Consider the following 25,329-nt stretch of genomic DNA (forward strand, 5'->3'; position numbering starts at 1 on the left):
GCTATTGAAATAATCTGCTTCTGGTCAAATAACACAAAGGTATTTCACAGTCCACAGCACCATCCTTTCTCTTCATCTTTAACAGAACAGCACAGGAATTCAAATAAGCTAACATGCAAGGAAGATTTTTTTTTTAAATAAAAATGTTAATTTTGGGGGGAAAATCAAAATATCTTGGTAAGGAAATAGAAACATGAACACACTGTTTTTGAGATTATGAAGTATAGGATTTACAGAATGAATGGGTTTGCAGCCTAGTGTTGATTTAAAAGAGAATGTCCAAAAAAAAATAGATTTTCTTAGCATAGCTGCTGCATTTTTTTTGCCAAGCTTTCTGATTCTTTCTTCCTTTCAGTCGCTCTTATATTCGCAAGATTGTGTACATTTTTCAGTGTCATTACGAAAATAAATTTTGATTGAAATCTTTGAAAAATACTTAGTACAAATAACCTTTCTAGAGGAAAACCACTGTTTTATACCTGCCCAGAAAGTGGAGTTTATCATAACTAAATGTTGAAATATAAATTTTTGTAAAGCATTTTATATTATATTTATTACTGAAAATCTACCAATATACTTGAGCTGGAAAGATACACTTCTGTTTATTCTTCCTGCTAAAGCAGAGCTTACTTTCATGGTGGAGTGTTGATGATGTTTTTGAAATTACAAAAATAAAAGCAAAAAACCCTCTGACTCAGCCATAAAAAGAAATATTAAGTTATGAATGACAGTTCAGTTTCTTGCCTGAGTTGTCTGATGAATTTGTTGATATGACCGTCTAGATTCTGGGGGCATATTAGTAGAGATTTCACATCAGGCTAAACCCCTTGTTTTGGCTAAAGCACAACAGTCAGCAACACAGGGAGGAGACAGGCCGAGCTACCAAAAGATTCTACTTAAAATATTTACAATCATCCATTTTTGGGTCTGGAGTTCTTGTTTTCTTCTTCTCTTTATACTAAACAGCAAGAACAAGTCTATGCTTAGCTCCTTGCATCAGCAAAAATAAAAACACCTTAAGGAGAACTGAGTAATAATAGATAAGACATTCTGTATGGAAATTCTGAATATCTTTCTCACTAGTAGAATAATTATTCCGCCCATCCCTTTCTTCTGACAAATGGAACACAACTGCTGCCAGTTAAGTCTATTAATTGCATCCTTTATGTCAACTTCCTACTCTTTCTATTAAACTGTTATATGCTCTATTTAGTGTATTATTCTGTAGATATGTTTCTCAGCGTTGGAGCTCAACAGTTATTTATTTTTGTCATGCATGCATTCCTCTGCAAGAGTGAGGGAGTGTGAAAGAATGTGCTGAGCGGTATCAGATGAAGCTCATTGCTATTCTAGGAGCATGACTGCGCTCCTTTAGGAGGGCATTCAATCCTTGGCATTCATTCCCTCACACTGATGTGATAACAGAATAAAGGAGCTTTACAGCTGATTGAAGTCAAGTAGTAGGGCCATTGTAAAGGCTCACAAGATTACTGATGAATACTATTACTGCTGGAGGTTGGGCTAGCAATTGTGCATGTCCATGCTTTCTTACAGAGAGTGAATAATGAAAGAGAGTGTGTGTTAATAATTATGAATTAGCTGTGCTTTCCTTTTCTATAGGGAAGATGGTGGTGCCAATTTGACTTCAGAGTGCTAAGAATTATGTGATAAATGTTTACCATGTTCGGAGAAATCTTGATTTTTAGGTGAGAATTGGAGCGGTGGCTGTATTATTTCTCAAGTTCTGAATATCAGAATAAAGAAAATTGGGTAGGATATTCTGTTTTAGTCTGGAGTCAAAAAGTGGCCACTTCAGGAATTAATGGAAATTCACAGTTTTTCTCTTTTATTTTTGCACTGCAACATTCTCATTTTCCTTGTGACAGGAGACAGATTGAAAGCTTTGAATTTATTGCAGTATATTGAACATTCTTTGCTTGTAAACGAAGCAGATGGCTGAGGTAAAATCACTCTTCTGTGGTTTAGTTTGGCTGAACATTTTTGAAACTTAAAATACTTTGTGTCTGATTGTCTTTTGCAGACAGAGAGTATATGGGGAAGCATTACCTCAAATTCCCAGTCTGACTCTCTTTTTTTTTTCTTATGCTTGTCAATGATGATGGAAATAGAAGATACAAAAACTTTGCAGGAAGTCTTTCATGTGCAAGAGAATAATTCTTAATTACCTGTACTACTTGTGACAGGAGCCTGGATACTCTGTAGAACCTCAGGTTGGCCTGAGGCTGGAGATGGGTTAGCACAGCTCCTCCTCTTTCGCTTGAAAGCATTCCAAAAAGGCTTTTTGAATTACTTAAAGGTTGATCTTAAGTATAAGTTAGAATAATTTGTTTCTTTACCAGTCACAAAATTCTTTATGAGACAGCAGAAGTAATAGGAGTTTGTAGGCAAATCTATATATATTCAGTACAACTTGGTAGGGCAGGTTTGCTTCCAAGTTTGATTTCTAGCTTTGAGTATCTACTTTGGTAAACAGTGCAGGGCAATAGGAGTGGATCTGTGGAGAGAAACTGCAACGCAAGCCATGATTCAGTACAGGAACGTACGTGAGATTGTAGTTCCAAAGAACGCTTGCAGTCCAAACCAGAACAGTGCAGTAGCTGTGCCCTTAATGACTTTCTGAATCTTAGCAAGCTCCTCGGAGCCTTCTCTGGCCTTTACAAGATTTCTTTCATCAAATTCTGTTTGCTTCCTGATCTTCTCATCAGTCTTTCTGGCTGTGGTTGGTGCAGGCCCCCAGTTCTTTGCTGTAATTTTTCTTCTGGTTTTCAGTGTGGTCACTGGAACTTTCCTTCATAGGTGTCCTCAGCTGCTCTGAAGGGAAACGCTTGAGGGATCTCTTCGCTCCAGAGGCATCTTCCTTAACTCCTGATATCTGTTTTTGAAAAGGAATATAACCCACACAGACTGAAAACTTACATATCGAACTGACAATCTTCCACAATAGTCTTAAATTGGATCATCATAAATATCCATGTGAATACTGTACACTGTATTGTATGACTTTAATATATTGCATTGTTTTTGATAGATGACAATAATTAGACACTATGCTGTGATTATTTTTTTTTTGTCCTTTATCTGTCTTTGAGTACAATGGCAATAATTCTGTAGCTTATGTTGATACCTCTGAATGAAAAAGGTATTATGAAAAGTAATAAATGGAAATGATGCCTCCAACTTAGATTTGCTCTGAATTTGTTTCTAATGGAACTTTTATGAAGCACAATAAATAGTATTGAAAATGCAAGTTTTATGTGGTGACTTAGGAAATAGTAATAATACCTTGAATAAGCTAAATAGATATAAAAAACTGTACAGCAGTGTGTTTGCATTCTGGGCAGAAATAAATACGTTATTTAGGAGGGGAAACATGGTCTAGTAGATAGGGCAATAGAGATAGCAATTGAAATATGTGTACTTTCTTGCTTTTTCATTTAAATACTGTCAATTCTTTCTTTTTTCTCTTTCGCAAAAAGTTATGGATGAAAATTTCCAGATAACATCAACAGTCTACCATTTTCTTTCCATAAATAGAGAACAGATTTTTTTTGAAAGTTTTGTATAAATTATTGAATACAAGTCAGGTCAACAAAAACTATATCTTATGATTATCTTTAATAAATTCTCATGTAGCTGTAAAAAGTTCTCAAATTGTGCTCAAATACCTTTTCACAAAATGAACAGTAGCATTTTCATGATCAAGGCTACAAGTTCTAATAGTCTTCCTGTTTCTTAATAAACAGGTTTTTCTGCTTTCTAACTAGATTCTTTCTTTGTTCATAGCAATTTATCAAACCTGTGGAAAAGCAGTGTGTTAGTGAGGAAAACAAATTAATCTGTCCTTTCTGAAAGGTATAAACAACTTTCATTAATGATACTTTTTTAAAGCTTAGATTGCAAATAGAGGAAAATTATCTCTTTAGTTATGTTTTAACTTCATTTTAATATTTCAGGAAAAATTGCTTTTATGATGGTGATGTGCTGTTGCTTTATTTTGAAAGAAACTACAGTATATTAAACTGAAAGAGGGCAGATTTAGGTTAGATATAAGGAAGAAATTTTTTACGTTGAGGGTGGTGAGGCAGTGGACCTGGTTGCCCAGAGGAGTTGTGGATGCCCCATCCATGGAAATGTTCAAGGCCAGGTTGAATGAGGCTTTGGGCAACCTGGTGTAGTGGAGGATTTCTCTGCCCATGGCAGGGGGATTGGAACTAGATGATCTTTGAGGTCCCTTCCAACCCAAACCATTCTATCATTCTATGATTTTCATAATTAAAAGCTTTGATTTTGTTGAGATTTCCATATGATAAAATTTTAAATACATTTTGTTGGATGATACAATGCCACTTTTTGAATTTAAAATGCTGACTAAATGCTTGTATGATTACAGTATATTTTTGTTTTTTAAAACTTTTAAGAGTGATTATTAATATAATCTCTGAATACACACCATGTAAATTAGGGATGTCGTAAAGAGGTTTTCGATTTTCTGACTTGTGGATTCCCTTCCCCTGTGGTGTTGAGTCCTGTTTCATTACACATGCGTTCTTTGTTTCTTTTATTCTAACTGGGCTATGACTTTTTTTCTTTTTGTTTTTGTTTTAAATTCTCTTTGTCTCTGGTCCTGTACCCTTTATGGAAACAGAACTCTGCAGTTTGGATCCCTGTAGGCTCTCACTGAGCAGTGCATGACAACCTTTGCTTCCTGCTTGTCTCCGTAGTAGCAGCAACTTGTCGTTTTTCAGAAATGGGTATTAATTTGGTTTATGGTTTAAGACCCCAGGGATGCAGAGGCTTTTCACAGCCTTCTAAGACTAGCTGTGCTTTACTGAGGTAACATGAAAAATAAACAGCCCTAGAAATGTTCATGGTAGAGTCCTTGCTGTTCGAAAGTTATGCAGCAAATGCAGTTTCTTGAAAGGTGTCCAGGATCCATCTTCTGTAGCTCACCACTAGTCCTGAGAGTCATAAAACTTCTGGAATCAGTTAATTATTTGACCACTATTTCTATCCCTGCGTCTGGACAAGCAGTTTCTGCATGGCTCTGGGCATCTCTTTGGTATGTAAACCTGCAGTAGAACTTCGCGCGAGCTGATTTCTTTGTTTCGCAGCTCATTTTGCAATGCACGTTGGTAAGTTACAGTGTGTTTCTTCTAGCTAATAGCACTGTCCTGCCTCTGTTTTAATTGGAACGAGCTACAGACTGTCAGTATAATGTGAGCTTGCTCTTTCCACCGAAATGGTACTAGATGATTGGTATTGGCCATCATAAAATCTCTGCATACTTTTTTTTTTTAAGGTATGGAAAATCTAAGTGCAGTAAATGTGTTTTGGTTTGGTTTGTTGGGGTTTTTTTTTACATCCTGTATAATTTTGATGTTAATTTAGGATGTGTGGCAGTCTAGGAGTAGCAGTGTGCACAAAGTAACTGGGGATTAGTAAGCTGTGTCAAAAATCTTGTAGCTAGGTACCAAATGAAGCTGTATTTGCAGCTTAAATGATATCTGAGATATTAAAACATTGACATTGACTTATAAATTGGTGTTTGAACACAAAGCTTGACATCCTTCTTGGCAATGTTTTGAAGTATGTTCTAGTCAGATTTTAAAACTTAAAAGTTCAGAGTCTTCAGTCTTCATTGCTATAGGCCAAATAATGTGGGAAAAATCCGTTTAATTCATTTGAAAAATATTATATAACTGAAGGACAGATGCAGTAAAAAAATACATTTTGATACATCTTTTAATAGATAAATCTATTAATTTAGTTCATGACTTGGATAGATAATATTTTGTTTGGTTTCTGTTGTAATTTTCTAGAGGCTGAATTGTTATTTTGCTAAATTTTGTTCCTTTCACATTAATTTAATTGATAAAATTTGATATTTTTTTATGATTATCTTATTGTTCCTTGTTACAACTTAATAATGTGGAATTATTATTTTTTTCTTTTACAATAGTAAGAACCAAATCCAGTAAGTGTCATTTATAACCTCAGTAGGCACTCTTTTGAAGGCTTGAATAAAATAAATTGTAAAACACTTCTGAAAATTTTGAGCAATATTGAGTAATGTAATGCACTACACAGTTCCCAAGTTGTTTCAGTAGGACTAGTGCTGTGCTTTTAAATTATTTTGTCAATAGCTCTTGTTTAAGGAATTTGCAGAAATACTATACCAGACGTTAACTGAGATTTTCAGCTGAAGATTCTGCATTCAGCTAAAAAGTTCTGTCAGGAAGTTTTTATTTGGATCAAAGCTGTCCTCCCATTTTGAGCTGCTTAAAACCATGGAGGTAGTGATTAGGGCACTCTTGCTCACTTTGTTGTCTGTTGGAAGCATTTCAAGATACTGGTACTGAAGACTCTCCTCTTTAAATGGCAACATGGTTTAGTGGAGAGATGCTTACAAAAGCTTGTGGAAGGAAAAAGGCAAGCCATGTTTATTGACAGTAATGAGAGATTTGAGTAACTTAAACTTCAAACTGTGGTTATGTCATGTCAAATGTGAAAAATATGAAGCTGTACCAATCACCTCAGGCCGTCAGTATAGAAGAAGCTGTTGTAGAGCAAGGGCTTTTCAAGCTACTCAACTGTGCCGTATCTGGTGGAGTAAGGTTCTACAGAAAAAAACCCTGCGTTATTGGTAGTATTGAAATTAATAAAGTTGTATGCAGGTGGTGGTATCTTAAAAATTGCCTCACTTTCTGCCACTTTTTTCTTCGTTTACACTGCCATAGATATTCTCATAGAAGCTTTTCTCAGCAAAGCAGTTGTAAACTTTATACTGAGGAAAGCACTGATGATTAGTGTACGATACACTTGAGTTGGAGAAAAGTATGAGAGTATTACTGTCTCATAATTGCTCAGGGCCCTTCAGGGTCAAGACAGATCTTTCAGTTCTCCAAGATAAGAGTAGTAGCATCAGAGTTAACCTCCAGAGAACCTTGATAAAGCACATTGTGACAACTCTACAGGTGTTTCTGTACCCACGAGTCTTTTGTTTCATGCTGCTGTCTTCAATCAGCGATCTGGTGTGAAGGCCGATTATTAGTGCAGACTTTAACTTGATATTTGTGCAGTCCACCAGATTTTGATTTTCAGCGTTTTGAGAAGATTAAAATCAAAAAGCTTACCTTGATTCAGTGTCCTGAGAGATAAAATTAAGTACTGAGCAGGCTGACATCCATTGAGACATGTTGCATCTTCAGTACAATAGTGTTATTCACAGGAAATATTTCTATTGAAGCTAATAAAGTCAATTATATTTAGTGGATTTAGTTTCTCGTTCAGATCAGAGTTCAGCAAAACTGTACCCTCTCATCACTAGTGTTCTATTTTGGTACTAACCAGTTGGTGGATGGGAATAGAAGTGGTCTGAAGAGCATTTTTTGATCAGCTTGATGAGTCTTTTGTATTGACTGTTTAGGTAAGAAGCACCTTATCCTATTCATCCAGACAGATCAAGCTCCTGGTGATAGCTATCAAGTATCTAATGAATTTAATTAAAATACATCCATTATTAACATTTCCAGCTGTGATACTGAGTGGCTAGCAATTTTCAGATACTTAGAATGAGTAACGGTGTTGGCTTTTCACTTGTTTTTGACATCAGCCCTTTTATAAACCTGCAGTTTTGCAGAGTCACGACTATAGACCCTGTGTGCTGGACGTAGCTGAAGAGCAGCTGAATAATGTTTTCAGATGTGCTTTTTCTTCTTTTTAATCAGGGAAGCTGCTGCTGCATTCATTAGCTGCCTACTTGTTTCTGTGGCATTATTAGTGTGTTAGTTTTAATAGAAGCTGAATGAAATGTAAAGCATGCCGGCCAAGGAAGGCTGTTAAGCAGTCATATGGTCACAAAAAGCTTGGTGCAATTAGATCATCATCACAAGACAAGATTGAACATTCAATCAAATTGCCATCCCTAAGTAGAGACTGATTCAGATAGTGTTGCTATGCAAGGAAGAAGTATTTTCATGAGTAAGCGTTAGGATTTTTGCAGGCCAGCAAGTGGAGGAAAGTACTAGCTCCAATTATTTCCTAGTCTTTAGAGCCAGAAATTGAGGATTTTGTTGCTAGTTTGTAGAATGTGCTGTGTTTTAATGATGAGAGAAGAGGATGAAAAAAGCTAGTTGTGTATCTTGAGTATCTTTATAATGGCTGTGCTAGAAACTTGGGTGATGTTCTGGACTCTGTCATGAATTGACTCTGTCGTGAATAAGGTTGGAAAGATTAGCTTGGGAAAGAGGGAAGAAAGGCACTAGCTCATGCCTATTGCTAATACCTTTTTGGTACTTCTGTTTCCAGTATCCTATCCACTTATCTCCTTAATCAACAAGACCACCTATTGGAAAACACGTGACTGAATGCGATACACGTATTTGTTCATTCTCAGTTCTTACAGCCTGTTCCTTGAATGGAAGAAAAAGTAATTGGAATAGTCTGCTTAAAAATGTCATTGTTGTTATTATTAAGAAGAAAATAGATCTTTCTTAGACCACACAAGGTTTTGGTGTGTCATTTCATGTTGAGAATCTAATTAAAGAAATCTTCACAAAACACTGACATATTACACTGATATAATCATCCCTTCATGTTACAGATGTGGAAATTTGAGGATTGTAGAGTTTCTGCTCACTGGGCAAGAATTCAGTAATAACTTTATCAGATTACTTAATATGCTCAAATGACCAGTAATATTTCATTTAAGTGTTCATTGCAATTAAAATACCAACTTTTGTCCAAAAAGGCGCACACGTAAGCCTCCATATCTGGAACTGACATAAGTGACTTAAAACATACTTGAGGAGAGGATATCTTTGAATTACATGTTGGGACTATGTCAGTAAGCATATCCTTGTTATTTGCTGAGAAGCTGGAATAAGCAACTATTAGTTTTTAATACTGTTATTTAGATTTTTGTCTTGTAAGTATGTGGTATGTATTTTTACAGTTATTCAAATAATTTTTTTAATTGTGAAATTTTAAGCTGACACTTTTTACTTTATATAGATCTGATTTGAATAATTAATTTAATAACTTTTATTAAAGCTAATAATATGGTAAAGCTAAAGCAAATTAATCTAACAGTTATACAACTATTATACAACTATTTCATATCTTTGAAATCCGGCAGTTAAAAGCTGTGGTGATTTTCTTGAGCATGGATTATGTATTTCAGTGAAATGCGATAACTGATGGATACCTGATAAAAATGATATTGTGCACTTTTTAATGAACTAACAATTTCATACCAAAAAATTCAGCAGTTCCATTGTTTAGAATAAAGGAATACATGTAAATGAGGCCAATGCTGAAATTATATTTAAACAATGCTGACAGTTCTTCTATTGTGTCCATTAATTAATTTCCCAGCATCAAGGTTCTCTGGGAATGAACTGCAAAAATAATTAAAATGATACATGAGGTAAATAGTTTAGAAATTCAAAAGGTGAAATAGGGAATTAGTTCAGTAAATATTAGTCATACGGCTTATTTGTGCTCATTTGCCTTTTAAAAGCAGGTTATTGAGGAGGTATGATCCAGTTTTGATTCACATGATCTGCTGAAGTTCTGCTCACAGGTGGAACAGTTGCCATATTCTTCTTTAATCATTGGTGCCTGTCCTTGTTTCAAATCACTAGTCTGCTTAAGCATGTTAATGCTTGTGTGAAAGTATTTTACCTTGCAGCACAGTTCTTCAGAATTAAATAAGTTGCAGCATATTTTTTTACTAATGATTTCGTGTGTGTTTTGTAGGGTAAATCATATCATTAAGTAGAATTCTGTGAATAAAAGCAGTTTTGGTTTTGATGTTGAACAGCTTTGTTGTTTTCCACTGCAGTTTTGGCCAACTAATTGTTGTCAAGTCACTACTTGAAAAAGAATTTAAATGTTTAAGATCAAATTAAATTAGTGATTTCAGATAGAATGAATAGGGTCTTAATTAAAAGGAAACTTCAAAACAAATTTCTTTCCAGCTGGACAATCATGTCTGGATAATTGAAGCTCAATTTAAGCCTAGCTTAAAAGAAAAGAAGTCTTTGCACTAAATGTTCTTTCTGTCACTGAATGTAGATGAAGCAAAGATGAGATTTAAATTTCAGTATCCCAAATATGCATGCCTTTGAAAACATTTTGTCTGCTATACAACCTATTAAAAAAGAAACAGCCTGCAGCTTTTAGAAAATGATTTCTTCAACTTCACCTGTGGTGGAGAGGCCAATTACTCTGTCACTTTTGGTTTTCTCCTCATCTTACTGCTCCTCAGCCTTTTGATAACAACTCAGTCAGTACTTCCATAGCTTCTCTCATGCAAGAGAGGTTTTAAGTTACAGTGGGGGACATCTGAGTAAATTAAAGATGCAAAATTAATTTCCTGGGAAATAGCCAGAGGGTTAGACTTCAAGCGTTTTTGAAAAGTGTCATCTTCTCATATACTCTTAAAGCTTGTGTGATCTGACTGCCTAAGCCCTTTCTTGAGGAAAATACTCAGGACTTGAGGAGAGTATGGAAGTGTATGCTTCAGCTTTATAGTCATGCAAGAAACAAAATACATTGTGTACTTGTGTTTCCTGCTGTTAGAGGAAGTAAAAGCAATAGTGGTGCTCAGTGTTAATTACATAGAGATTCTCTACTTGAGGAAATTGCGCTGCACCATGGCTTGGTAAGATAATTAGGTACCATATTAATGGCTCTAAAGAAAACAATTTGTTCTTTAATACATTAACTCTGAACAAAGGAAAATAATAGCTGTAAGTAATCAACCGCTTTCTAAAACCTAAACAATGTAAATTATCCACTGTTATTGATGAGAACTTAGTGTTATATGGTTGTTAGTTGCTAATGCACTATCAGCCTGGAGGAGTTCCATTAGTTCTTGCTGCTAGTTCTGCTGTTCTCATCTCCAAACAAGTTAGGAGTTTTTGATCTTAAATTCTTACATGGAAGAAAAACTTGTAGAAAGTTTTACTTTGTTTTGGTTTTCTACTAGAGGAGGCTTTAATATGTGTATTAGATTGGGGTTTTATATCTCATTCCTGGTCATTATATTTGTTGTTAGCCAAAATCGCAGTGATTGATTATTGCTGGTAGAGTTCACGTTCACATTGCAACGTCCCTGTTCTTGCTATGTTCTGCCTAGCCATAACTAGTAGTTAAAATGGAAGTTGTTTGCCTTGTACTTTGTAGAAATTCAAAGCAGCAGATTAAGTAATATTTTCTGCAGTAAGTACTAAGAAGAACTAATGGTCACTCTTCACTGCAGATAAGAGGAGGCATATTAACATGGGAAATTACAGAAAAGAAATCAATAATCTTTCTGATAGTTTCATATGCATAATTCTCCGTGTATATCTAGGTTCTTTTCAAAGTAATGTTTGAAAGAAGTGTTGCAAAATGTAATTGTTCTTCCTGTGTAGAGTTCAGCATCACCTTGTGTTGGTATTGAAGGCATTCTCCAAGAAAACTGCCTTATTCCACTTTCTTCTGTGAATACTCAATTCAGCAAGAAAGGACTATAAGGGGGTTGCACAAGAAGCTCCATTCCTTTGCTAAGATCTAGCACCTTTCCCATATGTGAAGGTATTAAACCACCACCCATGAGGAGAAAAATAACTATAAAAGAAAAACACATTTCAGTATTGAATGTGAAGGTGCCTTATTGAGACAGAATCCACTTCACATCCTAGTCATGATGAACTCTTTAAACCCATCATGATTAGTTCTTTTAATGAACCAAATTAGAAACATTTTTTTCACCACAGTTTAATTCTGGAAAAGCAAGGACAAAAAAGTCAAATACACACTTGAAGTTAGTTATTTTTTATTGTATTTGAATCGAACATATTAGCAAGTTGAAAGAACAGTAATTTAAACCCTGTTCTCAAAATACAAGCTAATGTGAAAAGTTATAGGAAAGGTGCTTCTTAAACTAAATGATAAATAGGAGGCTGGATAAATCAGGTAAATAGTAAGTATCAATAGCATCCTTTTATATTTGGTATTGATTAATAGTCTTACCATTAATTTTGCAGGCCATATGGAGCATTATAACAGGGCAAGACATCAGTCCAAAAAAATTCCAGTAATGGTCTGTGTTCCTTGTGCCTGGGATTTCACAGCAGAGGTTTATATCATTTCGGGAACTGTTGCCAGGTTGTCGTTGACTAGAACAGAGAGGCCAACTACTAAACTGCTATGAAAACTGATCTTCACCTAGTTTTCAGCATAAATCTGCCAAATCTAATAGAACATTTGTGCTGGGTTTGTAAGATAAATAATTTTTTCCAACATTCCTAGCAGAAATAGGAAATGTGAACTCAGTTATTGCAAAAGCTTTTTTAAAATAGCACCTCTATACTTTACAGTAAGTACTAAGGGTTGAGATAATAATTTTTGTGTGGTGTTTTGGCCATGCCAGATACTTCTAGCATGCTGCTGTGACCTGAAAGTGTTAGTTTCCATTACAGATTTTAAAGTGCTGTGAAATATGTTTGAATCAGATTTCTTTTAATGCAAAGATCAAACCGACCCATAAATTTTCATATTAATTGATGGATGTTTGTGTTAGAAACAGCTACTTAAAGGTCTTGTCTGGAAGTAAGGTGGTTTTTCGGTTGTGTTTTTAGTTCGTTTGTTTTGTGTGATTTGTTTTTTTCAGTGCATAAATGATCCAACTTTGTTGCTGTGTTTATTGTCAGATTAGATTCAGTTTAGAGAAGTGCTGTTGGTTACTTATTGCTTTTAGGATCATCCCCTTGGGAATAGTCATATTGAAACAAAAACAATGATATAAGACAATCCAAAATGTGCTAACTCAACAAAAAAAAAATGTTTTTAATAAGTATTTTTATGTATCATTGTAAAATACTTTTTAATACGTGTCATGACTAAAATTTAAATTTTTAGCATCACAGAATAATAAAAATTTAACTATATAGCTGACTGTAAAACTGACAGACAGGAGCAGCTTGTGACCCTACATGAGTTGATTGGCTGCTGCGTAGAATGAGAACAGTTGCGACCTTTGAAGTGTTCCAGTATCTTTTGGAATGACACGATATAGGTGACTGCAATACAGTGTTCTGTAAATGTAATCATAGTATTCTTTCACCTTGAATAAATATGACATTTTGAGAAAATGTTGTCATGATTTTTTCATGTAGTGAAAAATCATGCCTTGCAAAGCTTTAAGAGCCACTGAACATGTGCACCAGGTTGATGTAGCCTATTGAGATTCCTGAAAACAGTGAAGAAGTTTCTTCATTAAAGGTTAATAAAGAAAAAACACTGCTGTTGAATTAAAGGAAATGCCCTTGCATGGATAATAACTACCTGAAAGATAGAAAACAGATGGTAGGAATAAGCAGACAGGTTTCAAAATTAAAGGAAATCACATGTAATCTTCCTACAATTTGTGATGAGGCTTTAGCTGTTTCCGCTGAAGTGATTGGAAAAGGGATACAGGAGGGAGACAACAAAGTTTGCTGCCAACACTGTGTTGTTATTCAGAGTAGTAAAGTTGAGAGGTTGACAGCAAGGAGTTGCAGGACTTCATGTTGCTGTAGACAACCAGGCAGTAAATAACAGATGATATTTCAGGTGGACAAATATAATGTGATATCGTGTGTGTGTGTTTCAAACAATCCTAACTTTGTTTTCTTTCTGCATCTCACATGCTGTATACAGTTCAGGCCTTATTTCAAAATGGGAAAAGTACAGGAAAGGATGCTTAAGAAGACTGAGCAAAGATGGTGGAAGCAGTATGTGAGGAATGGTCGAACAGACAAAAAAAAAATCTAGTCTGCAAGAGAGAAGGAAAGATGAAAGGACTGAAGAAAGGGAATAGGAAGTGATTGTTCATACTCTCAATGCAATAACTGAACAGCTTTGAATGAAACTAGCAGGTGCTGTGTTTAAAACAGACATGCTATATAGCATGCACTTGCATTTCGGAATTCTTTGGGACAGGATTTTGTGATTACCACGAATGCTTACAATTGCAAAAAGCTTTGGGCAGATGAGTAAAGACAAATCCATTAACAACTATTAAATGGACACATTTTACAGCTTGTGTAAAGACATCTCTGAAATCATTGGAAGTTGGAAGAGTATTCTGGGGAGGCACTGCTGTATGCTGGCACTCCTATACTCTTTAGTCATATGCTGTTGGTCATTCCTGGTGGCAGGATAGTTACACTGATGGACTTCTCCGTAGTGTGTTCATGCTGTGTTGCTTCTCAGACTGGAGCTCTGAGTCTGTTTTAACAGCGGATTGAGTCTGTGCCTAGGAAGTTCGAGCTCCTGGCTCATGAAAGAGGCAAATAATCTTGGAGGAGCAGCCAACCATTCCACTTTCCGTGATGATCCTGCTCTGGCTTCTTTCTCTTTTTTTTTTCTGCCATAGATTGCTTGCATATTTTTGGCGAAATTACTTAAACCTCTTTATAGCTAAACTAACTGCTCTTTGTAATATAGTAAAAACAAAGTTGCTTAAAGTTGCTTTATTAATCTGTTATCATAAAGTGTTTGGAAGTCCTTGCATCTGAGCCATTATTTCAGTGTGAAGTGCGTTGGTTTAATACCTAACAATACCTAACCCCGGCTCAATTTAATAGCTTTAATAATTCTGAGTACTTCAAAAATACTCATGTGCTGTATTTACTCTTACCAACAAATATAATGCCATGAGGTTTTACTCTGCCTAAATGTTGAATTATCCAGGGTATGGGAGGCAGGTTAGACTAATCATTGACTAGACAATAATCAGTCTAGTCATACAACAAAATTTGCATTCTTTCAGCGATTGTCCAAATCAAGAAGTTTGAGTAGTGCAGTATAAAGAATACCTTTCGTTTCAGGTGCAGAGGAGATCCAGCATTTGCAGGGCAATGAGATATTTGTGATGTTAACAATCTAAATGATTTTTATTGATAATGACAGATGGTTCTTAGATGATGTGCTCTGAGTCATCTGTAATGCGTTCAGAATAAGTCTTCTGGAAGGTTGTACATCTGTCTGGAGATCTTTTGCTAAAATATTTAAATCAAGGTCATTGTTTGTATTTTATTTTGAATAGCTTTTAGCTGATAGTCTGCATTTCTGTACATTTAGAGATCAAACTGTTTGTAACTTCAAAAGCTACAAATGGAAAAGTGTAATAGGTAGCAGGTGTTAGAAAAGGCAATTATGCATTAGCTGTTTTACACTATTTCCAAAACTGTCTAAAACTATCCATTAGAATTACTTTGTAGCCTAGACTTATCTCTGAAGCATGATGAATTTTTAAATCTATAGGGGGATATGCATTTTTTCTCTAATGAATTGCATGTTTAAACCTATTTGGTTTCATTTAAAAGAGATGAAGAAAATTATGTTGGGGGTGGGGGGGAAGGTTGAACAGAAAAAATCTCGAGAAAAAATACAGGATCTTACATAGTTTCAGGTATTTTTTCCTGCAATTCCTCAGAAACATTTTCAGTTTCCAGTATTGCAGTTTTGGAGTTTTGTTTTTAATTTTCTTTAAGCCACTTATCTTGACTTTCTGGCTATGGAAGCATTTTCTTTATTATGTGATCATAGAATGAATTCTTGGGCTCAAAATCAGAATCTTAGGTTACTATCAGCAAATGAATACTCTGATGTAATTTGACTATAATAATATAACTATATAATATTGTTTTGTGAGTCAGTGTAAGAGAGAGCAAAATAAACAATTTTGCCAACAGCTACTGCAAATTGACTTTGAAAGTTAAAATGCTGCTTTCAGACAGATTTTTTTTAATCCTACCCCTTTCTCCTTATGCTTTTCAAGAACTCTTATAATGTTGGAGGAGTGAGGAAAAGAAAGGAGGATTAGTATGTATTAATACCAAACCAAGTACCTTTCCATTACCTCTTTCTTGCTCATGTCATGTAATTAAAGAAATGTAAACTTTTATTATATTCAGGTAGGATACCAAATAATCTAATACATAAAATGTCATGATTAATAATTATTATTTTAAATGGAATTTTCCTGCCTACACACTATTCAGTTTTCCTACTTCTTCATCTGCAAAAATAGTCTTCCTCTTTGTCTATCCTCAGCAGTATTTCTGTACTTTCTGTATCTGTTCAGCAATGTCAACCCAGATTTATTTGCCTCCATCCCATAACCGTCTTTTCCTTTTTCCTGCTTTCGTGTCTGATTGCACATGCTCAGGCTGGTGACATGCTTTTCAGTTTCCTGTTCTTTGAAGTCTATCTAAACAGAGATCATCGTTCACCAGGTAATGGTGAACTGAGCTGGTTCTTACTATGCCAGAAAGTCTTCACCAGTGACAGCACATAAACTTCAGAGTAGGCTTCTGGAAAATGTGTTCATATTTTCTTGTATGGACTGTTGACTTAGTTTTAAACATAGTCTGTTTTCATTGGACTTTACTATCCTGGTTGCCGTCCAAATTTGAAGAAAGGTTGACACTTTTATGAGATTATGTTGTATATTTTGAAATAATAGGAACTTTTCATGTATGATTAAAGGCTACTGCTTGAAAGGACATTTTTAAAATTTATGTTAAAAGTGAGAAACTGGTTGCAGTTCAGTGCTGAGAAAAAATAGACCATAATTACTGTTTCTATACTTAATTTTAAAAGGTTTTAATTATTTTATCTCATTTTAGAGAAGAAAATGTTATAAAATATTATCAAAGAATTTTAAAAAATGCTGCATGTTCTGTAAATTTATTTACAGAATAAAGTAGGAAGAAGATTGTTTTCTAAGAATTGACTTTCTGCATTTTTTGAGTTGTGTTTGATTATTTAAATATTGCCACAGTAGTATCTGATACGGTAAGTGGTAGCCGCACTTTGCTTACAAGTATGTCTTACTTTTATATATGTTAACTTCCCAAGAGAAATGCCAACACTAACGTAGAAGACAGGGATTTTTCAGGAGGATGATAGTGAGTAGATGGTTCTGTAAAACTTTAACTTTAATATTGTAAATTGGACTTTACTTTGATTTTTCTGTTTAAGATAAATTCTAGAGAGAGGTCTAGTTAAAATTACCGTGTGTTTTGTCTATCCTGGGATTTTACAATGTTATTCAAGTCATACTAGGCGATTGGACTAGATGGTTCTTTGAGGTCCCTTCCAATCCCTAACATTCTGTGATTCTGTGATATTATTCAAGTAGAGTGTTTTCTTAGAGTGGGAAAATATCACAGGATTTTATAATCAGAATCTTCCTTTTCCTATTTTCAGTTTTTATAATCAGAATCTTTCTTTTTCTATTTTCAGTTGGTGGATGGGATAATCTATAGTTTCTGTAGCTGCTAACATGGTGTTTGTACCAACCCCTTGTAGTACACTGTGCACTTCTATCAGTCAAGGGTAGAGGAGAAGGAAAAGGAGGAGGACGGGAATATTTTTCCTTCTTTGCTTGTGATAGTAGTGATTTTACTTTATTGCACTGTTTCAAATGTTATTAAATATCATGCTCTTCTAGGTTAAATAGCAATAAAAATAGATATTTTATTATGTTACGTTTTACGTAAGTTGTTCCAGCTCGCTTTACTTGAGCAGAACACTGTATTTTTCTGAAGAGCAAACTGAAGTTTTGAAATGACCAGTAGAGAATATGAAAAAAAAATTGCTATACTTTTAAAGCACTACAATTAGATCTTATTTAGATATCAGCATTTAAGTATCCCTGCTTTTGTCAAATTATGTGGCTTAATTTTATAATTGTTACTTTTAAATGTTATTTTAATGAGATTTTATGTAGCATTAGTTCACAGTCATCACATTGATAATTAAATATGATAATTATTTTTTCAGTTCTCAGTGGTGTAGAAAATAAAATCTAAGATTAATTTGGTTATACAAGAAAACTTAGTGAAGTCTTTTGAAAGCAGGATCACACATTTTTCTAAACTCTTAGGTATTCTTATAAAATCCTGATTTCTAGGGGGAGTTTTATAAAGCAACTGAATCTGCTGACTTGAACTACAACAGAAAGCTCTAGATCTGAATACAAATCTGGGTTGTAAATGTTTTGTGTTCTGATGAGATTTTTTTTTCCTTTAGTAGAAACCACCAATTCAGTCAAATATAGACCGAGTTGTATATTTTTAAAATGCTTAGTAATTTCCTATAGCAGAATTTATTACCAAAAAACCTACTGGTAGTAGTAGAGTTTGCTCTTAATAACGGAGATGAAGCATATGTTCACACCACAATGTTGAGCTAGACTGTACAGTATTTCATGATGGATATAAGCTAATGGATAATATCAGAAATGGAAAACACATCTGTAAAGAATGAATTTAAATATGAGAAATATATGCATACCTCACCTTAATTCCCATTACAAATAACAGCTATGGATAGATTTGGCATATGTGAAGTGCAAGCATTTTTGTGATCCGGAGAGAGAGAGATTTAGCTGACAGTTGTAGTTAGTAGGGAATGCCATAAAAATGCACTTGGGGTTATACGGTGATTAAAAGTATTATTTGTATATTGAAAAAATGATATATTTTTGTTTTTTCTAGTCTGAACCAGAGGGTTTTTCTCACTTCCACTTGTACGTTTGTGCTGCCTTCCTTGTCAGATGGAGGAAGGAGATCCTGGAAGAGAAAGATTTTCAAGTAAGTGAAGGGGATATTTTTCAAACACAGGGTGATATTTATTAAATTTAGCTTCCTAGCGTTACTTGAGGATGAATTTATGACAGAACAGTAGCAGTTGCAGCACGACTGACAGTGTCTGACTGTTTGTTAGAGTTGCTCCAAAACCGTTAGACCTGAAGTGATGGACTATAAAGCAGTAGGAGATGAATTTACTTTGTCCACTCTGGAAAAAAAATGCTGTTTTAACTGAGACAGACTTGGAGAAGGTGATTTCTGGAGATGCTGTTACAAGTAGAGCCTTGGTATTTCACAAAGAGATTTTCTTAAAAGGTAACTGTGGGGGTTTTTAAATCTTAAATGCATCACTGGAGTTATTTATTTATAATTTCTCATCTATATAATATAACAGCACACTCTAACAAGGTGATGTTCATTCTTTCAAAAAAGGTAGGCAAGCAGCCTTTTAAAATAAGGAGTTTGTTTTTCAGTAGGAAATCAAAGGACTGTAAGAGTATTTACTTTGGGTCCCTACTTTTCAAAACCTTACATTTTTCCAGCAAAGAGTATATCAGGGAGTTGGCTGGAATGGGGTTTGAATATGGTAATTAGGCAAATCATTTGCGTACCCCTGTAGAAGTTCAGTTATATTTGTGAACTGGTGACAGTTCACTTTCATGGAAATATTTTATATTGAGTTTTACCCTAGGATACATGTGTGATGCCTGAAAGGCATTAAAGTCCTGTTTACAGGCTGACTGTAAACAAACCATGCTGCAAAGCCCCCACTGTTGCCTGCCCTGGGGAAATGGCCCGTTACCAGCTTATTTTCTCTCCATCTGACTGAACTCTGTTGCCCTGTACAAATGAACTATTGTGTATATTTCTGTATCACTTCAATCTATTTTATCTTTCTTCATAAAACAATTTATTCGGAGCGCTTTAACTGTCATTGCCTGTCTTTGCAATAAATAAATGCCTAAGGGCACAACATAACAACTTTAATTTATACTACCTGCTAACACTGTCAGATTTTCTCAATTTATGGTACTTTGCCAAAAACAACTTTAATGTTGACGGCTATTCCTCTCAGCTACTATCGTTCACTGTTAATCCTTCCTATTGAATTTTTCCTGTTGATTTCCTGCACCAGAGTTCATGATTTTCCCCTCTCTAATGAATCTATTACAACTATGTTTAAAGTAAGTAGTAATCCCAGGGTATAGTACTATGAAGATCTGTTTTGTTCTCCTTGCATATGTTCAGATTTGTTTACTTATTTAATAATTCAGGTATTTCTTTACGGTTTACTTTCTTTATAGGCTATGTAAACGAGACTATAAAGTACTTAAATCAGGAAAACACTCGAATACATTAATCAGAGTGCTTTAGCTCACTTCCAACATAGAAACGCAATTAGTAATTTTGAGGATCTGTAGACTAGTGCTAGTTTTATCCCTATCATATGTTATCACTAAGAGGCTTGGCCTTCTTTATTGTGTAACTTGACCTTTTAAAATGACTAAACTAAAGTGTTATCAATTCTCCAAATGATACTTCTCGCCCACAGGCAAGAATAAAAACCATTATTCATCCGCTTTGTTAGTAATAGCTGTAGACCATTGCCGAGTCTTCAAAGTAGTTGCTCAAGTAATAGACATTTAAACTACCTGGAAAATTGGGAAGTTCAGTATGTGCTATTGGAGTACTCTGATTGCATTAAATTCACGTTATTCAGAAGTCATAGTACATTTTGTACTGAAGTTTTGTGTTCTGTAGACTACATCAAGAATCATCAAAACATACATTCAGTCATTTCTCTTGAACATAGTGTGCATTGTATTTGTTTTTTCTTCATATGACATAGGTAAGGCAAGTCTTTCCTAATTGTCAGTCGGAGGGTCCAGTTTTTTAGTACTAGCTGTGAAAACCCACACTTTTCTTTTACATATCTATTTGACCTCTTTCAGTAGAATTAAAAACTTCACAGGAATTTTAAGGCAGAATAATTTCCCCAGAACATCAGATGTGGTGATATGCCAGATGAGACATTAAGCAGCTTTTGAAAGGCCAATTTTAAAGGACTTAGTTTTGCAATACTTTTTTATTATCAGCAATGTTACAGACTGGACAATGACGGGAAATAATCTTACATTGTCATAAGTATGTCTTCTTGCAACCTAAGCAATGAGTAAAAGTATGTGGTGTTTACTTTTCCTCATATGGACAGATTAATGGACTTATATACCAAATGTTCAGCTGTGCATGGTAGTAGTTCCTTATTACAGACAGCATGTGTGTGTGGTTCTTGTTTTATTTTGATTTGGGTTTTTTGATGTTTGGTTTTGGGTTTTTTTTTGTATTGTTGTGTAGCAGAGAAAGAAGCTTTGCAATGAACAGAGTTAGGCTGACTGGACTAATACTAGAGTGATAAAACCTAAAAACTACTCGTTACTTGGTTTACATTTGTGATTTGTAGAATTAAATATTATTATATCAAAGGCATTGCATTTTCATAAGCTAAATAGAAGAAGAAACCAGTTCAGGCCTCCAGATGTTGATATAATAAAATACATATATAGTATATATTATATATAAATAATCATGTATATGTAAACTTGTAACTGAATCACATAAAACTGTGTTGATGCTAGTCCCATATTTTTCATGTTTGAAAGAACAGATTAATTTTCTCACTGTAAGATTATAATCAATTTGTGACAGAAATTGTGTTCATTCTAATGCATATGGACAAGTTATTGATCTTACTGCCATCTATTTGATAAGATATCATTGTAGACCTCCTCTGTAACATGAGATTTGCAGATTAGTATACGTTTTGGCAATAGATAAGTGAGGAGAAAGGTGATGCTTTGTATATAAATCTAGAGAAATTTATGACATTATTTCTAGAATTTGTTCCATGTCTCTACTTTATGAAAACTGGCACCTCTGGACTTTCCACAGATTATTCCATGCCACTTGTCCATGTCCTTATAAATCGTTCCTGTCTGACTACTGTAAAATACAGTACAGTGGCAAACGAAGGACAGATATTTCAAACTGCAGTGTCCCAAGAGAATTGATTGTAGGAAGCCAGGGAGGGGAAAAATGTCAAACTTTTTTGTTTTACTGGGAGTTTATAGTTGTTAACGTTTTATCCTGCTCAATAAAGGTATTAGTAACCTTTCTAGTAAGGTTTGATCCCATTTTGAAGTTTGCTATGTAATGCAGTGAGCTATGCAATGCTATGTATTGAGGGCAAAAACTATTACATGCAATTTTGAATTTTCCCAGTATGAGTATTTAATAGCAGGGAAACTATAGCAATATGTTTTCAGACAAACATTTTATATATTTCATGCTGATGTGTAGTACAAAGGTTAATACTACTGAAAAGAATGATAGTGTTTTAGTTATAGTCAGAGCTTCTTATTTTCTCATGGTACTTGCTTCTAGTCCACTTTACATACATAGGGTGCTCTACAAACTGAGGTACAGAAAGCTTGTTTGGGTGGCTCTGTAGCTCTATTCATACTTCAGATCAGCAGTTCTTACTTTAAATTGGCAGACAGTAATGGAAGACCTTTCAATCCTGGCTCAGATTTTCCATTTTAACCAATGTGATGTTTTATAGGATCAAATGGGTCATTGTTGGCTTATGATATTTCTATTGATGATATAAATGTTCAGTGTTAATTCACTGGTTCCATACTAGTGTCAGTTTAAAAAAAGAGAGAAAAAAAAACGTAGTGTTTAGTATAGATAAAAATACATTTTTTTTAATGTGATAAAATATGACTTGTGAATGCAAAATGTGCAATTCATTTAATTTCTACTATCTAAGCTTAAGTCATTAAAGATGCAAGTAATGAAATAATGAATGAACCTTTCTATTCATCTTTATGTCTTGGACTTTGACTTATTGTTATTCATTTTCCTAACTGCAGCAATACTTCCAAAATTCTCCTGAATTCTTGAGATGTGAATGGTTGATGCTGTTAAGTGATAAAATAGTCAAGCTTTATTTTGATCATATTTAAAATTAAAATATTAATAGAAAATATGACTCAGTTTAATGATGTTATATACAGGATATCTGAAAGATTTGTAAGGAAACAGAACTTCAGAGACTAGATTCAGCTGTCAAACTGAATATAAGCTAATAATAGTGTTGGTCTGATACTGGTTTAACTGTTAGATGTTAGAAATTTAGTCTAAATTTTCCATTTAAGTAAGTTATCATTTTGTTGACATAGCTGAGCTATAAAAATATATTCAATATGTTGTGGTAAGGAATCTATCTTGCAGATTTTTTTCTTCTTCATGATTCCAAGATACAGGCTTTTCTGCCTGTCTGACAGCCATTTTCACCCATGCTGTCATCAACCTACATCTTTATTACAGCAATGTCCTTTTCTTTGGCTTTGACAAATGTGGTTTTGCTTCATTTATATTCACCCAGACTGCAAAGAAGCTGTAAAGATCATTTTTCAGTCCATCATTTTTTCTTGCTCTGCATCTCCTTTAGCTGCCTTTCCTTTATAGCACCAAGGAAAACTTAAGACGCTTTCTCTTCCAAGGCCTTTAATGGACTAATACCGACACCTGACATGTCATCTCATATTCAGTGTTGAGATGCTGACTGCCAGTTTATCAGCCCGTGATGACAGCCTCATCACATACTTGAGCCTGCAAGAAAGTATATGTGCTATCTCCCAGGTTGACCGTCTTGCTTAAATGGAGCACTTAATGCAGATACTCAGTTACTTTCTTCTAAATCCTTCTGTAAGTTCTGTTTCTCTGCCATTCCCAGAATAGATTTGACAGGTAGGCTGGAGTCTGTTAATAGCACCTACAGTCACGTTGACTAGTTTTATGTTGCTTCTTTTTACTTTTCTGTGAATTTGTTCTCTCTTGTTTTATACTTGAGCCATAAAGTCTTCAGGGTAGTGACTGTGCTTTATATTCTGATTTATATACTCTTTAAAATAATGATTCTTTAATCATTATTTTATACAAATACTAGAGAGTAAGCCTTATTGACCTCATGACCAAGATGAATGTGCGCACAATCGTCTGTCTTAAAATTTAGATAAATGCTCTCGTTTTTTTAGAAATGTTTCATTACGGTGAAGTATTACAAGCTAATGTTAGTTCAAATGATAATGTGAACCACCATCTTCCTACATAATATGATCAATAACATTTTAATGAAATTAAGGTTATCATTAGTGCTTATGTAAATATTTATGCCTTATGAAGTTGTTTTCAGATTTATTCTTAGATTAAATCTTTGGCTTTGTATATGTTAGTTTTAAGATGGATGCCTATTTCAGAGGGTAGTGAAACATTTCACAGTGACTGCATTTCAAAGTCAGGTGCAGAGTGACTTTGAAGTGCATCTTTAGCTGATCGATGGAGTGAGCACTGTCAGCACCTTTGGTTTGTTTTGCCTTTCCTTCCCTCTTTAATAATCACTTAATGAGAACCAGTGCAAGGTTAGAAAGTTCACTACTACCTACTGCTCTTGCTAAATCTCAGCTCACTTGAATACTTTGCCCCCTTTTTTCAAATATGAGTAGAGAAGGCCCAGGTTAATATCTTCTGATTTATGGTCGGAATACACTACTGATATTTCAAGTCCCATTTAGCATGTGAGCTTGCCCTTTTGGTCTTTTCCCTCACATTCACCAGCATTTTTGGGGTGTGAAGGCAATTGTTTCTACCTGTGGTCTGTTTACTGCCTATTAGATTCCAAAGTTCCTGAAGCTTTATGTTATTCCCGGAAATAGAGGAATAATGTTCTATTTTTATAAGTGAACCCTTGGAATTTAAAGGTTACTGGCTAGTGTTACTTCAGGTCTATTTTTTTTTTTAAAAAAAAGCAGATTATCTTTCTTGCAGAGGATTTCACACCTATATTAAATGATATTAATACTCAATGTGAAAGCCTGAAATAATCAGAACCGTATAAAAACAGAGCTATTGAAAATAGTTGTCTTCCTTCCCTAGAAATGTTTTCTGGGAGCATATAGGTGATGAACATTTTGTCTCTCTATTTCATTCTTGGACTTGTCTGCCAATATTCTGCATTACAGTATTACAGACTTTGTGTACAAGCACAAAGGAGTCTGTAACTTGCATTTATCAGCTTGTGGACTGTTACATTTATTGCAGGTATATTTTTTATTTCACTTCTCACATGAACTAACATTTTTTTAAAGTAAATTCTTGTATGTGAGCTAAAATCACTTGAAAGAGGTTTTGAAGACAAATCTGATTCTATACACCTGTCAGTGTCTATTTGCTACAGCAACGCAAGATAAATAATGTAACTTTGTACCCTAAAAGTGGAATTAGTAGGTGGTTACAGAGGTGACTGAATAGCAAGATGCTTTGTAAACAAATTTGATTCATACTGCTGTCTGCATAAGTAACAGGCTTTAGCTAAAAAAGTTAAATATGAATTTCCTTCCTATGGATTATCTGCTATAGAAACATGTCATATATCAGAAATGTGATTTTATACTATTTATTTATGCTCAACGACAGGAATACTGATTTCCTTGATCTTTTGTGCTCTTGTTCCTATTTTATTATGTGAGTTTTTAAATAGTTACTTTTTCTACATTAAATTACAGGACTTAGCACTTGATATGATATGAGGCATAGCTAATAAATATATTTTTAA

The 25,329-nt window shown here is 34.5% G+C and overlaps 1 protein-coding gene across 5 annotated transcripts in view; it reads left to right on the forward strand.

Moving 5' to 3' along the window:
- TBC1D22A (TBC1 domain family member 22A) overlaps nucleotides 1–25,329 on the forward strand; it is a 186,786-nt gene that overhangs the window by 125,163 nt on the left and 36,294 nt on the right. For 4 of the 5 annotated variants that reach the window (XM_086610308.1, XM_086610309.1, XM_086610313.1 and 1 more), the window contains one exon: nucleotides 18,561–18,656. In XM_086610308.1, coding sequence (XP_086466434.1) covers nucleotides 18,561–18,656 — 96 coding nt within the window. Of the gene's footprint in view, nucleotides 1–18,560; nucleotides 18,657–23,218; nucleotides 23,476–25,329 lie in introns of those variants that run through there. The other variant, XM_086610310.1, reaches the window with a different exon arrangement.

This window comes from Tauraco erythrolophus, chromosome 4 (genome assembly GCF_009769465.1).
Source record: "Tauraco erythrolophus isolate bTauEry1 chromosome 4, bTauEry1.pri, whole genome shotgun sequence".
Lineage (NCBI taxonomy): Eukaryota > Metazoa > Chordata > Aves > Musophagiformes > Musophagidae > Tauraco > Tauraco erythrolophus.